The sequence below is a fragment of the Myxine glutinosa genome, chromosome 6, assembly GCF_964187855.1.
Source record: "Myxine glutinosa chromosome 6, kmMyxGlut1.1, whole genome shotgun sequence".
Taxonomy (NCBI): Eukaryota; Metazoa; Chordata; class Myxini; order Myxiniformes; family Myxinidae; genus Myxine; species Myxine glutinosa.
The window spans coordinates 157,842,587-157,859,199 of NC_136266.1; the positions used below are offsets into that span (position 1 = coordinate 157,842,587).

General features: G+C 43.3%; 2 protein-coding genes and 1 long non-coding RNA gene across 3 annotated transcripts in view; 2 read left to right on the top strand and 1 right to left on the bottom strand.

The window, feature by feature from the left end:
• The window catches only part of LOC137417423 (uncharacterized), a 31,281-nt gene extending 19,149 nt beyond the window's left edge, over nucleotides 1–12,132 (top strand). Inside the window, exons 2-3 of the long non-coding RNA XR_010982430.2 lie at nucleotides 3,274–3,302; nucleotides 11,113–12,132. This is a non-coding gene — a long non-coding RNA (uncharacterized LOC137417423). The remainder of the gene's footprint in view (nucleotides 1–3,273; nucleotides 3,303–11,112) is intronic.
• Nucleotides 1–16,613, top strand: part of LOC144892686 (uncharacterized) — a 451,569-nt gene that overhangs the window by 63,070 nt on the left and 371,886 nt on the right. The gene's annotated exons all lie outside the window — the stretch shown is intronic.
• On the bottom strand, nucleotides 1,371–16,591 carry SVBP (small vasohibin binding protein). Its single transcript, XM_068103326.2, has 3 exons — nucleotides 16,346–16,591; nucleotides 13,962–14,093; nucleotides 1,371–2,210 (listed from the first exon to the last, which is right to left on the bottom strand). The coding sequence occupies exons 1-3, from the start codon at nucleotides 16,358–16,360 to the stop codon at nucleotides 2,073–2,075; spliced, it is 285 nt and encodes a 94-aa protein (XP_067959427.2). The 5' UTR covers nucleotides 16,361–16,591; the 3' UTR covers nucleotides 1,371–2,072.

Here is a 16,613-nt window from a genome sequence, read left to right on the forward strand (position 1 = left end):
GTGACAACACAGACACTGCCCAGATGTGTAGACATATAGATAAATGACTGTACCCGAGGTGCCGTTTTGTCATGGTTTAAACCAATCATAATTCAAACAATTATTTTGCACAAATGTATTTGTAATATACGTGATATCACATTTTATAAACAATTGAAGTTGAAAAAAAAAAAAAATTCCAAAAAAATAAATAAAATTGGAAATTTAAAAAACAAAATACCCTTAGGACATACCGACGGGAGAGATATGTGCATACCAGAAGTTTGGTACGATTTCACAAATGTTGGAGAAACTAGTTCAGTGACAAAACAGGACAGACGCTGCACAGATATATATATATGTATGTATTTCCAAATGTTGTGGATGGATTATGACAAAACTTAGCAGATGAAGTGGTCTTGGTGGATGACCCCTGGGTGAGGTGGTCCACAACTTTTAAAATATCATGCTATATATCGTTTTTGGCCCCATCTCTCAATGGTGAAGATTCCTCGTATGCCGATCCGGATCTACACCAAAATTTAATCGATTCGTCCATGTCACATATCCAAACTGTCCACCAATTTTGTCCGAATCTATCCAAATCTTTTACCTGTTTGAACAGAAGAATTACAAATGGGCTCTTGAGTGTGTCAGTTTTTCAATTCAGCAATGCTACCTCAGAGCTTCTTGAGCGTTTTTGGATGTGAAATCCTCTGCAGATGACTGGTGGGTACCTTGTAGGTTTGTAAGTTTGTATCTTTGTCGACTTTATGGAGGATTTGCGTTATATTAAACATATGGTGTGCCATCCCTACATCGGAAATCTAGTGACTTCCTGATTTATAAAAATTGGATACATAGTTGAGGCTCGTGGAGGAGCTTGTACTAGTACACTGAACAGATCAGGGTGCAACAGGAGAAAAGAAACAGCAGGGAGAGGAGAGGGGGGTGGACACAAACAGCAGAGCTGAAGGCCAAGACAGGGGGAGGCAGGTAAATGAGGAGGAGTGAAATGAGGGGGGGGGGGGGGGGGGGAGAGGGGAAGCAGAAGAGGATGCATGGGGATGGACAAGATAGATATAGAAGGGAACTCTCAGGAGGAGAAACTGGAAATTTGGAAGGAGGAAGGATTGGGGTGGCGTTGGGGGGTTATTGAGGGAAGAAAATACCATGTTTTTGGATTGGGGACGATCATGCAGCACCCTGTGTCACAGCAGTACAAAAGTTTATAGTTGCAAGCAAGAATGGACAACTCGATCACACTAACTCTGCACCATCCTGCAATGCAATGCAGCATGAGGTTCCTTTCAATTGATTGCTGTAGACATGTACCACATCAAAACCATGATACAAATGATCACGAATACATTCAAAACAGGACGTTCAGCCACAGTATAATTTCACAATTTATTCAAAGTTCAATAAAACCTCAGAAGAAGTTACATACATGTGTGACGAGTTGGTTGTTCAGTGAAAGTTAAAAATATTGAGCTGAAAGAATTCAACGTGGAACAAAATGTAGCCTTTTAGTGTTTTATCTCCAAATATTTACTTGCAAACCTGACAACATTGACCAAGGTCTATGAATCCCAATACACTATTTAGTAGTAGGTACGGCATTAGATTATTACACCAATTATTGTTTAAAATGAAGCAATACAACCTGTCTACTTGTATAAAACGTTTACAAATCCACAGCATCAAATTTATGACCTTTGCTTGAAGCAAAATCTAAAAACATTAAACGTTAGTAAAACACGACTTAAAAGCAAACAAATTTCACTCCTACTTGCACATGTTCTGAAAGTGTAAACGTCAGTCCAAATCGTCAGTCCATTTTCTCTACTTTGAATGAATGAATGAATGAATTCATTTCTCTACTTTGTCTTCCTTTATTCAATTTCCCCTCACCCAATTCCACCCTCTCCTTCCTTTTCATATCCAATAATGTGGACGGCATCAAAAGGTTTCTCAACTGTGCCAAATGACAAACGGTTGGTCACACCTTGACCGCGTACAAAATGACACCTGGGTGAACTGGCAGACAAGAAGTTTAAGCTATATGAGCGATGATACATGTCTGAGTGATTTCAAATGCGGCAGGCTGGCATGACCTCGGTATCTGGGGTCTGATTACCTCCGCCAGCCTCACCAAGTAGCATCTGCCGCCGAAACTCTTCAAACTGGCGCTGTTCCAACTCTGTCATCACCTTGTTTAGGGCGTAGATCTGAGTGACACCGAACATCGCGTACAGTTACACATCTGCAGTTAATGACTCATAAAACACATTTACCAAACAGGAGTCAAGCATGTCAGCACAGATAATAATCTTATATCACAATGTCAAGGCTTCCTTACATTCATTAGCAGGATTACGGTTTGCATCATGGGCTGGCAGGATGGCCTTGAGATGTGCACACGCTCCTCCGAGCTGTATAACCTGGGTTCAAATTCCGACCCAGCTATAAACTGTCATCCCGCTGTTTCACAAGCAGGGCGATTCATCAATGTGTGTGCCATTCCTCGGATGGACGTTAAACTGGAATCCCGTCTGCCGGCATAAGTTGGTGGACGTTAAAGATCCCATGGTGTCCTTCAGGAAAAGTAGGTGAGCTATCGCCAGCACCATGAAGAAATTCCAAATTACACAATGGCCAAGTTCCAAATCCTAGTCAAATATCTGGACTGTCCAGCCAGTTCGTGAAAGACTTGTTGGGGGAGGGGGAGGCATATACCATGACGAGGATAGGCCCATGGGATTAAAGGTAAGGGAATGGTTAGGTTATGGCCGAGCACCATCATCACCTCCCTCGGGTATGCCTGCCAGACCTGATTTACCATGTTGCCTTGCCATGTCTGCCATGCTGCGGTGCTTACTATGATGCCATGCCACTCACCTACCGTGTTTCGTTCATTGAAGGCCAAAGCATTTTTCAGGCCAATGGGCCACCTTTTGAAAGAGGCCAGAGAGCTGAAAAGGCTCACCTTTGCTCAATGCGGGCCACAAGAGTCGAAAAAGAGAGAGAAAGAGTTTTGCCACCAAGGCCGTGAGGGGGTTTTGACAATTCCTGACGAGATTCAAGAGCCGATTAGAGCTCAGTGCCACACAAACACATATTAATTTTTACAGTTATATTTCCCATTGTTTTAATTTGAGTCTGTGTGTGGGGACATCCCGTTTAGGAATCATAGTTTTTATCGTGCATTATTTTGTGACCGGCATTTCCTTTAATAAAGCTGCTATTTTTGTACATTTTAATTCCGTGTCGGTTTGAATTGATTCATTACAGGGTCGAGGATGTCGGGTGGACTGATGCAGGTAAGCGCTCACGGCTTCTCTCCCAATTTCTCCCCGCGCGTATAATGAAGGACCGCCATTGAATTAAACGCCTCGGAGTTAAAGCTCGTTTGGTCATCTGTGTCGCCCTGCGGTGTTCACCACAGGGTAGTCACACGACATTATTGTAGGTTACATGGTTCTCAAGACACAAATTACATGAAGGTATTTACATTATCGTGATGTAGGAGGTTTGTCCATTATTGCCCAGACCTAATTGTAACGCAAAGCGGTGGCTTTTAAAGACTCAATAATTCCCTTTGATGCATTTTTTAACACAAGCATACATCCCAAGTAGTTATTGTACACCACTCCTTTCCTATTCCATCTCCAGGCGCTGCATCACATCATCGCCAGGCACCGAAGGGGGCTCGGCGATGACGAGCGCTGAAAGGGAGTACTCAGTTTTCACTCCGGTTTTTTTCTTGATTGTCCGGGCGATATCTCAGCCATCCTTTGAGCTCGGAAGCTGAAATTTTGGCACAATAGTGAGCATGTCCTTTGGCAAAAACAGTATTTTTTTGTTTTTTGATTAATCAATTAATTACTTAATTATTATCGATTAAATAAGGACTTATTTATTTCCTTTCTCTTCTGGGCATTATCTCAGGCACCTTTTGAGTTAGGAAGCTGAAATTTGGACGTGACAATGACCAAGTGATTTGGCTGTAGATGGTATTTTTGATTTATTGATTAATCGATTAATTATTTAGTCATTCAATTAATGACTTAATGAATTGATTTTTTTCAAGTTACAGATTTGGAGGAAAGGGTGATGGTTTAGGTATTCTATTAACCAATTTGTTATGTGTTACCTCCCTAAACTCCGGTTACGGTGCGGTGCCCTTCAGAGTCTTGAGGGAACGTGGCAGAAAGATTTGTTATTTTGAGTGTTCTAATAAACCATGGTAAAACCACAACAATGAAATTGTAGAACAAAACAAGTAATTGTATGAAGAACTCTCGCCTTGTTAACCCCCTTGCCCACATTTCTTCTTCGACCATCTTTGACCAAGTCTTTCTCGGTCTTCCCCGTCCTTTACTTCCTTCTACATTCATTTCCACCACTCTTCTCAACCAGTCACTTTCATCCTTCCTCAACACATGACCAAACCATCTCAATCTGTTTCTCTTCACAGCATCCATCACAGGACATACACAATACAGTCATACCCCGTTTTACGCCATTTCGACCTACGTCAAATCCGACTTTATGCCACTCTTCTAGAGTAAATTTCAGTTCAGCGAACATCATTATGTGCGACTTTACGTCACTCCTACGGACGTTAAAAAAAAAAATTCTTTAAAAATATATTTAAAATAAATAAAATAGTACATAAGTACTATTTTAATCTGTACTATTTTAATTTAAATAAAATAGTACATAAGTTAACAATAAAAGAAGCTAAAAAACAATTTAAAATACAATAAAAAGCACATTAAAAAATATTAAAATGTACGTACAGTATACTGTACGTACGCGCAACTGCTGGTTCTCATTCAAAACAGAGGCGACGTACAGTATTCCTTTACTGTGTCTGTGTTAGCCATGGGTCCTAAGAAGGATAATGCTAGTGTTTCCAAGCGTAATGTGGTTACGATGGAAGATAAGTTAAATCTGATTAAAAGGTATGAAAAAGGTGAAAAAGTGTCGGTGATAGCGCATAGAGCTTATCGCGAATCGGAACTGCAATGCGTCATGGGATCGGAAAGGGGCAATTGCGCCGCCGGCGGTCGCTGTCACTTTGACAGACTGCTTGGTATTACACCTAGCGGAACAATTTCATACATTTCCAAACCTACAGGAGGAAACACGTCGGACAAAAAAATTGTAAAGATGACGAACATTGCAGACAAGTTCCAGCCCGGCGATATTTGTATGGCCGATCGAGGTTTCAACATTCAGGAACTGTTCTTGCATAAGCAGGTTGTTTCTCTTCTCCAATGGGAACCCCCCTTTCCCTCAAATATTTCTTTAAATCGCTGGATTTTAATGCCAAAAAATGCTGAATTTCTTTCACATTAGCCATCTTCCTTTCCGTAAACACAGCGTCGATCGTAGACAGATGCTTCCTCTTCTGGGTTCGTGTTTACCTTTGCCCCCTTTTCGATCCCATCATGCTTTGCGGTGGAGTGCCCTCTGTTGATATTTACCGATTCGCGGTAAGGTCTATGCCTTAGGGCTGCCACGGTCGACGGTATCGACCATCATTCATGATAGGTAACGTATTCTCGCATACGTCACTGAAAAAGCGCCGCCGGCTTAGACTGCTAAAATGTGTGATTGTGTTCAGAAGAGACGCCATGTTTAAGGTGAATAACATAATCTTATTAATTTTATTCATTATTCTTTGCAAATTCATTTATTAATTGTGTTCATTACTCATTACAAAATATGACTAAAATGTGTTTGTAGTGTTCTTTAAGGTTTAGCGATAGTTATATACTTTCGCGAGTTATTTACTCTAGTTTTACAGTGTTTGTCTTCATTTTAAGGCTTTTTTTTTTTTTTTTTGTGTATACAAGATCGAGGCTCGTGAAAGAGCTAAAAGGCATCACGCCCGGTTTACGTCAAAAACCGAGTTACGTCACGGCTTATGGAACCAATTAATGACGTAGGCCGGGGTATTACTGTAATAACACTCTTAAATAAAGTACAATGAAAATATCACTTGCATCAAATGAACAATACATATTGTTGCGGATTCGGGGGTCGGCACTCCCCTTACGAAGGGGGGCGGGGGGGGTTAATCCCATTGTCGTTTACACTGGCCGATCCCCCGTTCCTGGAAATTACACGCTCCTTTGCGGGGTGAGATTGGCCAGGGTGATTGGTCAACGGGTTCCCAAATACCTTTGCCAATCCCTCCGCAAAGCAGGGATATAATTCCCTGCTCGGACCCGGACAAGATGGAGTTTGCCGAGCGGTTAGCAGTCCGAAATCCGAGCCGTTAACAAAAAGACTAAACCCGATTCCGAGCGGTTCGAATCGTGCCACGTATATCAATTGGGGACAGGACGAAAGCGATCGGATAAGAAGAAACGAGAGTAAAAGAAAGAACAAATATGATTTATTATACAGGAATGATTAAAGAGGAAACGAAAGGGCAAGAATATACAAGAAGGAAATAAAAGGACACAGGGCAATCCTTAAACACTCTTAATTAACACGCCCAGGACAGAACAAACATACTTACACGAAAAGGTGGTGGTGGTGGGAAGGAAGAGAAGGGTCCAGGCAGCTGGTCGGCGTCGAGGTCCGGCTCCGACCTCGCGCTCCGGTCCATGCTCCGGGTTCGAGGCGAAACCCGGCAAACAGCTCCGAGTGTCGTTGAACGCGACCGGACAATTATATCGCGGGGGGAGACTGGGATGCTGCGTACGTAATAGATTGACTCCTTCGCCTTCAACCAGTTGCGCGCCTCCAACAGTTCGTGAAAACGGCAAGCAAGGTCTCCTTCACCACTCTGATTCTTCGGGCTCCCTCACTCATCTGGCTCTCTCTCACTCCTCTGGCTCTCTCACTCCTCTGGCTCATCTTCACAAGTAGTCCCACGCGGCCGCTTATATTGGCCGCTCGCGTATTAAGCCGCCTGCTTTTAGGATACGCCCACCGGTGAGCTTGCCTCGGCCCTGATTGGTCGTGAGCGCTCACCGGTCCGCCCCTTGATGGTGCGTTGATGGGCCACGCCTTCGTTCCTGGCGCTCCTCCCCCTTCTTCTCCAACTCGGCCGCGTGGCTTATGGCGGCTTGCAGCAACAACAACAACAACAGGCATTTTAAGGCCATTTTCCCTGCTAGAGCGGGGTTTAGCCTTGCGGTCCCCATGACAATCTTCTCCATATTGCCCTATTTTCTGCATCTCTCCTTGTTAGCCCCCTTGCCCGCATTTCTTCTTCGACCATCTTCAGCCAAGTCTTTCTCGGTCTTCCCCGTCCTCTACTTCCTTCTACATTCATTTCCATCACTCTTCTCAACCAGTCACTTTCATCCTTCCTCAACACATGACCAAACCATCTCAACCTGTTTCTCTTCACAGCATCCATCACAGGCTCTATTCCCATCATCTTTCGCAATTCATCATTTGTCTTCTTCTCTCTCAACGATACTCCGCACATCCACCGAACCATTCACATTATCACCCTTTCCAGCCTTCGTTGCTGCTCTACGTTCATTACCCATGTCTCGCTCCTATAAATCATAACACTTCTCACACATGCAGCATACAGCTTTCCCTTCAGCTTCAACGACACTCCCCTCCTCGTCAGCACGCCACTCAGTTCCCGAAACTTCTTCCATGCACATCTTACTCGAGCAACCGCTGCCGAGTCTGATCCACCTTCTCCATTCAGCATGTCTCCTAGGTAACAAAATGTTTTCACACCTTCCAGCTTCACGCCGTCTCCAAGATCCAACTCAACATTTCCTCCATCTGCAGCTCCCTCTGTGCACACCTTACACTTGAATGTAGCTGCCACACTGGTTAATGACCCTCTCAGACCACTACATTTTTGATGAACCCACTCAGCGCACATTGTACATTGAATGGAATTCACTCCGACACCCTTCCTGCACACAGCACACGGCCACTTCCCAGTTCTTTCCACCTCACCACATGCTTTACCACTTGCCATCACCTTCGTTTTTCTGATATTCACCTTCAGACCTTTTGTCTCCATACATTCCTTCCACTTGTTCATCTTCTCCTTCAGTCCATCCACACTTTCTGCAATCAACACCAGATCATCTGCATACAACAACTCCCACGGTAAACCCTCCTTTAGGTTCCGAGCCACCACCTCCATCACAGCTACAAATAGTAGTGGACTTAGTACCGACCCCTGATGCACTCCCACCTTCACCTCAAACTCACCACTGTTCCCGTCCTTCATCCTTACAGCTGTGCGTGCTCTTTTGTATATTGCCATCACCACTCTGATCAACCATTCCTCCACTCCTAACTTCCTCAATGCCCATGTCACGACTTCACGTGGAACCCTATCGAATGCTTTCTCCAGATCAACAAACCCAAGAAACAACTTCTTCCTCTTCTCCATGTACTTCTCCTGCAACTGCCTCACAATAAAAAGCGTGTCTGTCGTTCCTCTTCCTGGCATAAATCCAAACTGCATTTCGTCAATCTTCACTTTCTTCCTTATCCTCCTCTCGAACACCCTTTCCAATACCTTCATTCCATGCTCCAATAACTTTATCGCTCGATACGAGCCACAGTCCAGAGGGTCACCTTTCCCCTTGTATAGAGGGACGAGGGTACTCGGTTCCCAATCCACTGGAATGTGGCCTTCTTTCACCACCAGATTGCAGATCTCTGTCATTCTCTTCACACCCCAATTTCCCGCTGCCTTCAACATATCTCCCACAACTCCCGTCGGCCCTCCCGCTTTTCTACTCTTCATTGCTTTTATCGCTTCCTCAACTTCCTTCTCGGTTATCTTCTCTGCCGGTCCTAAAACTGGGTTACTCTCTATGTTGCCATCCCATTCATTCTCTGTATTCAACAGTATTTCCATATATCTCTTCCATCTTACTTTAATTCCATCTGGGTCCACAACGATTTGTCCCACTTCATCCTTCAAGCAACTCACCCCCATCACATCGCACCTCTCTTTCGCTATCTGCTTTGCAATCCTGAATACCGCTCTCTGATGACCCTCTTCCGAATCCAAGCGTTCTCCGAACATTTTCCTGCATGCCTCCTGTGCCTTTGCTACCTCTTTCTTTGCAGTCTTCTTGGCTGCCTTATAACTTTCATGCTCTGCCTTTTCTGCCCCCGTACCCTTTGCCTTCTGCCACTCCTTGAACTTCTTCCTCTTCTCGTCAATCTTCCTTCCAACTTCATCATCCCACCACCATGTTTCCGATTGCCTCGGTGGTCCTTTTGTCCATCCACATACCTCACCAACGGCTCCCAACAGACTATCTTTCATTGACATCCAACCACTTTCAAGCTCAACCACATCATCCTCTACCCTACTCAGCCTCTCTTTTAATGCCTCCCTCACTGTCACCTCTTTCAACCTCCACACCTTCATTCTTGGTTGGTACTTCAAGCGGCTTGCAGCGAACAACCAAAAGCGAGGAACACCAATTTGGAGAGGCTACGCCGCAAAATGAAGGTGATTTGAAAAGGGGCCTAGGTTATTTGATTAATACAACGCAGAGTCAAACTATTGGGAACAGATCCTTAACTGAAACACATACTAATGAGATAACTAAAGAAGATCCTATGGTGTCCTACGTGTTGCTCGTGGCCTATCTAGGGTGCAATCTTTGACCTTTGGGAAGATGGGGATATTTACAGGGAATTATTTACAAGGCTTATTATTTTAGAAGTGAAGGTTCTAAAAACCGTAACAATATGATGGTACCATCATTCCCCAATGCTCTCAAAGCAATAAACTCACGATACGCCAAACGTGAGTGGAAGGTAACATTCCCCAAAGTCCGTGCACAATTCCCAACGCGGTTGAAGGTCGAAGTCGTGCAGAACGGCAAAACAACAGGCAAGTATCGGCACGGCGGCGGACGAGGAGTTAAGAGGTGAGAGGTCGATATGGGAATTGATCCGATATGGAAACCAACGGCGATCAACACAATGATGTCGATATGGGAATCCCAATGACAAAACACGAAGCACCAAGCGGACAGCCTCTTTGAGGACAAAAGACCCTTAATGACCACTAAATGGGAAAAATTGGAGTGGCAGACACCTGGATCTTTTAATCAACCCTATTTTACATAATTTGCAACTTTCAAACTACTTTTTACATCCAAATGCCATGCATGTAATTTTAGAAGCACTTGGCCTCCCTACTACAAATCTTCTCCCAACATGCCCCCCACTCCCTTTTTCCTTCCTTCTACACTCTTCCACCCACACTTTATTTTAACCCAATTCCATTTTTCAAATTTTATTCCTTTCCCAACATAAAATAGTGCATATATGACCCGGTCATTGTAACATAAGAAGTGGTTTTGGGTATTCTTGTTCTCTATTTTTGTGGACATGAATCAAAGGCACAAACTTGGACGCGTGACGATGAGGATCAAACTTGGGACCATGACTCGAGGCTGAAATGGCACATTGCATCAACTACATTGTAATAGCAATTCCTAAAGTTTACATTCTTCATTAAAAACAAAACAAAACGAGCAATTATAGCTCAAAAAGTTGGCATTGCTGTCTCCATTGAATATTTGGTGGCTTTTAAGCTAAATGGTTCATTGGTCTGAAACAAAGAACCAATAACTTTCATGAAGTCTATTTATTGTTTATAATTTAAAAAGAGGTGGGTTAAGTGGGGTTTTAGTCCATGAGCCACTGAGCCAGACAACTTTTCGGAACCACTCAGGGGGACAGGTTCCCCTCGATGACAAACATGTGTATTAGTAAGACATGTGACAATGGCAGCTTAGTGTCACAAAGACGTCATTTCCCCAAAATGCTAAAAATTGTCTATTTTTGCTTGTGGTTCAAGTTGTCAGCAAACTAGGATCACCTTGTCGCTAAATTATCAAACTTGTCTCTCACAGGTGTCACTATAATGATGCTAATGGCATCACTAAATGTCTTTCAGTGCACATTGGACATACAGTGGAGGATCAGCGGCATAATTAGGGGTTGGTGGGAGGGGGAGGAGGCATCTCCCCCAAGCCAAATAAATATATTTTGTATTGCCTTTAAATTATTTATATCATTATTGCAAGTTATCATGCCATACCCAAAATTATACATATTACAAAATATTTACATTGTTTTATTTCATTTCAGATGCTCATATATAAAGCCAACATGGACTGTGAAGAAGAAGAAGGAAATCCAGCAAAGAAAGTGGTGCACTCAAACACATACCTGCATCATATTGTTGTGGTTTTACCATAAAGGCAAACCCCCTATAGTTAATTGCACGACAACATGTAGCCTGCAGTAGTTAGTTATTTCTTATTGAATGTAAAGATTTGCCCCTTTCCATTGTGTAATAATCGAGACCAAATATGCGTTGATTTAGGCAGGATTTGAAACCTTCGTGTGGCTGAAGGAAGACATTTTGATGTAAAGAAGGGCGTGGCCAAAAAGCGAAGCCCAAGTGACCAATGAGGGGTTGGGGACACGTCACCGGCAAGCGACCAATGGGTTGTGAAACCTCCCCGAATGAAAGAGGGAAGGAGGACTGAAACCTTCATAGGGGGAGGAGGGATTGAAGGCCAGCACGTGACCAACCTCAGCCAATGGGAGGCTTTGGAACATTCTGGAAGCTTTTCGGGTCTGATAAACCCCCCGCCCATCGCATTTTCACTCTCTTGCTTCGCCGACGCTCTTGCTCTGGTTTCGACGACGCCCCTCTCTGATTCGACCTGCAAGTGCAGAATCATCGCTCCTCGCCGATCCCTCGCTCTGATCCGGCTGACCTGCAAGCGTTGACCCCTCCCGCAACTCATCTTGAAGCTGGTCTTCCAACCTGCGCTGAATCTAGCCCTGCCTGTGTTGAAGCTCGTCCAACCGGTGCTGAAGTTCGTCGTTCGTGCTGACTTCGAGGCGGCGGTTCGTCCTTCGGACCTTACCTCATCCTGGCTGCACGTCCGGATCGAGCTGCGCTCTGCGCAGAGCAGGAGCCACCCTTGAGTCAATCGCAGCATGTACATCGGTACGAGAATAACTGGTGTGTCATTCCCTGTGTGTGTGTGTGTGAAGGCGCCTGTGGGGTTTATTATAGGTTAGGAATGAATAAGGCTGCATCTTCGTCTCTTTCTATTGCCTTGTAAATAAAAGGCTGTACATTTTGTTGTTACTTTCAAACCTGTTCGGGTACGTCTTTTCGCCATTGGCCTAGCATCTTCCGAGACCGAATTTGGCTTGAATCAGGTCCGTAAATCACGTCGGGTAACGCCGCTTTCCACACAGTGCAAATCCGCTCGGCACGCAATAAAGTGTGGGAAGCGAGGGTTCGATCCCTGGTTTCTTCGGCTGCGTGTCTTGAAGGTATTTGGGATTATTTGACCAGCAAACTCCAGCGTGTGGCTGGGAGGTTGGCGATCGGAGTTGCTTAGCACCCCGTCGATCACGAGTTTAGTCGCTCGCGGTCAACGACCTGTGGAACCGGAGTTTGAGGGGGAACGGGGTCATAAACCCCCCTTAGTACGTCGACGAACCCGGGATCCGCAACAATATGTTCCAGGGTAACCCAATTACAGAATTTGTGAGGCCCGAGACTCGGCATCATGGGACACTATTATTGGTGGCAAGGGTACAAAGACTTCAGCCAATACAGCTTTCATCGGATGAAGGAACTGTTCCAGTGGTGTATAATCACACAAATTGTAGAAGCATATTTACGATGAAGAAGACTCTTGATGTAAAATACAATCTAGTGACCCGAAACCTGGTTGTTCCTCCAAACTCCAATGATGACAATCGAAGAAAGTCTACCCGATCATCTAGTGCCAGCACTTCCAGCAGAGTGTATGACGCAGTGTGCATCTTTTGTAACAAAAACAGGAAGTACAAGAAGTCATCAAATTCCAAGAAAACCCTCCAAGCTACCCAGCTCCGTGCTGATCAGCGACTTTGTTGTGTTGATTTGGAAAAAATGGATGCAAAGATCTTGTCCATCACATCTCGTGAAGTAGTAGCTGATCATTTGCATCATTCGATAGGTAACTTTCATTTCTTCGGCACGATGTGGGAGAGCTTGCTGCGTTCTGGATGAGCTAAATTGACATACGTAGTTGAGACCCGACTGGGATTAATTAGGGCATCAAGGGAGGGTAACTGGCTTCTTCACCTGTCACCAATTAGACAGCAACTGCCACGGTGCTTTGCATATGACAGAGTGAACTACAGCAGGTACCTCTCTCTGTATTACACCAAGATGACAAGATTCACTGAAGATCATCATCAAGTACTTCCTGAATGGAAGATTCTCCTGTGCAGTTGGGAAAGAACAATCCCTTTGGGAGAATACCAGTGGATCAAACCATCGAAGAGAAGGTAAACAACCTGCTGGTGGCACCAAAGGATTTAGCTTAAAACCAGGTGCTGTGGTAGTTGGTAGCAGGGTAGTAGTAGTAACATACTACATGGTAGCAAAGCACAGAAGCACCTGCCTCAGAAAAATCAGAGAAACGCTGGAACGAAAGTCTGAAAGTGCTTGCCACACTGACTTGCAGCTGTCACGTACCCGGAAAGATGAGAATGATGTGCAGAACTTGACCGACCTTATTCGGATGTCAGGCCTGGCCAGCCGGTTCGTGAAAGACGTGGAGCAAGCTTCCCCCAGCTAGCCCAAGAACGTTGGAATAATTATGTGCATTACAGAAGAAGAAGAAGAAGAAGAAGAAGAAGAAGAGAATGAGCAGCTTAATTATTTGCTGTATTCATGTTCATCCCTGCCTAACATTAACATAAGTACGAGTTACTACATTTATGTTCATCACCTTTGTGCTGTTCTCACTCTGATTTCAACAGATCGCATCTATTCGATTTGGTGTTCATAGTGATTTTTACAAAGAAGTACATAACAGTCCAGGAGAGTGCCTTCAGCATCGCCACGATCTTAAATAGGACACATGGCTATTAATAAAAGTAGCACAACACCTTCATTCTTCGGCCAAACTTCTCACCTCCGCTCTCTGTCGGGCTTTGAGCTCTTGGGTGGTGGTCCTCTGCCTCTGCTTGTCCCCCTTACTTCCACCCTCTTTGGATTGTTTGAGTTTTTCCTTGTTATTCCCCGATTCTTTAGCCCGGGTGGGGGTCTGACACAAGAAAGAAGGGAAACCATCGAAAGCACGATTTGTTTTTGATATCTTCGATTTGATTACTGTACATTAACCTTGTATCAACCATTTTATCATCCGATGAGGGGCAAGCAAAACATGGGATAACTAGAATGGCACTCAGTAGAGAGCATACCTCCGCCAGGTGGACGGTTTACGTTTTGTATTCCAGAGTAGACCAGAAAAGCACAATACAGAATCACATTTAATCCAAAATCATCCGTCCACAACTTTTTGAGATATCCTATCGTTTTTGGCCCCATCTCCCAATGGTGAAGAATCACTTTAAAAATTCTAGTAGCCGGATCCGAATTTGGATCTTCACCAAAATCTAATAATTTCGTCCTTGTCACATAAGCCACATCTCTGCCAAATTTCGTCCGAACCCGTCCACAACTTTTTGAGATATCTTGTTCATAAACAAACAAACAGAGACAGAGGTGAAAACATAACCTCCAACTTTGGTGGTGGAGGTAAAAATCACAGTTTGTTTTTCATTCTACGCACATTGCACAACTACCCTCACCCTCCCGTATCAGAATGCCCGATACAACCCTTCTCAAGCGGACACGGACAGGCCTTGTTTTGTGAGATACTTTCTAGTTAGCCCATTCCCTCCACAACAGGAGACGGGGTTGTGTGTGTGTGTGTGTGTGTGTGTGTGTGTGTGTGTGTGTGTGTGTGTGTGTGTGTGTGTGTGTGTGTGTGTGTGTGTGTGTGTGTGTGTGTGTGTGTGTGTGGCCAGGCCGTAAAATTATTTCATTTGAGCTATTGTCATCAAATTTTCAACAAAACTTTATTATGAGAATATGGAAAAGGAAAATTAATAATTTTGTCAAAAGGTCAAAAGGTTAAAGGTCAGCGTTACCTAAAATCATCAATTGTCATCCAATTGACCTGAAATTTCAAATTACCATTTGAGTTTTGTCATTAAATTTTCAACAAAACTTTATTATGAGAATATGGAAAGGGAAAATTAATAATTTTGTCAAAAGGTCAAAAGGTTAAAGGTCAGCATTACCTAAAATCATCAATTGTCATCCAATTGACCTGAAATTTCAAATTACCATTTGAGTTTTGTCATCAAATTTTCAACAAAACTTTATTATGAGAATATGGAAAAGGAAAATTAATAATTTTGTCAAAAGGTTAAAGGTCAGCGTTACCTAAAATCATCAATTGTCATCCAATTGACCTGAAATTTCAAATTACCATTTGAGTTTTGTCATCAAATTTTCAACAAAACTTTATTATGAGAATATGGAAAAGGAAAATTTATAATTTTGTCAAAAGGTCAAAAGGTTAAAGGTCAGCGTTACCTAAAATCATCAATTGTCATCCAATTGACCTGAAATTTCAAATTACCATTTGAGTTGTCATCAAATTTTCAACAAAGCTTTATTATGAGAAAATGGAGAAGGTTAATTAATAATTTGGTAAAAAATGAAAAGGTCAGCGTCACATATCAACCATTGTCATCCAATTGACCTGAAATTTTAGGAATTTATATATTGGATCACTGAATTAATTCACCAATCAAAAGCTACAAGACGATTGTTTTTTTTTTAGATCACAAGGTCAAAGGTCAAGGTTACGTAAAATCATCAATTTTCATCCGATTGACCTGAAATTTTAAGAATTTGCATATCGGGTCAATGAATTGATTCACCGATCAAAAGCTTGAAGCTGATCATTTTTTTTTTTTGATCTAAAGCTCAAAGGTCAAGGCTGCATAAAATCATCAATTTTGTAAAGAACCAGTTTTCGTTATTTTGAGCAAATGGAAGAAGAAGAAGACGTATTAATACAAACGGACGAGGACCCTTGGAATCCCAACGGGATACTGGTGATAATTACCTCCGCCACCGAAGGTTAACAGAGGTAATACCGTCCTGTTTTCACACCTGTCTGTTTGTTTGTAAAAAAAAATAGTATCTCAAAAAGTTACGGACAGATTCGGACGAAACTTGGTGAACGAGTTGGGTCGGTGACAAAGAAGCCGATTCGATTTTGCTTCAGGTCCGAATCCAGATCCGACCCATCAGTGAATACAAAACGTAAAGTGCTCAGCCAGGTGGAGGTATGCGAAGACCCCTGCAACTGCAAGATCATTTATTTCCTTTCATTTAATTTCAAAACGAATCAACCCCGAAATAAAGCTTAAAGTCTGTAAACAAACACTTTCAAAGCGGGACAATATAATATTAATAGGTGTCAACATCCTTCCGTACCTTTTCTTCATTCATTCTTCTATAAATTGCAGATCTTCCACTTTAGAAGTCAAATGTAAAACTACATAAGGTAACCAGGAACAGGTGAAAGGAATTGTGTGCGTGGAGCAGACCAGCAGAACTAACGTTGACAACAGCAGCTTCCCATAATTCCGCGCGCGTTCCCGCTACTTCCGTTACATCCTCATTACGTCCTGTCCTCTCCTCGCTCCCATAATTCCGCGCGCGGTCCTGTTCCTCCCGTCACTTCCCGTTCCTTCCTGTCCTC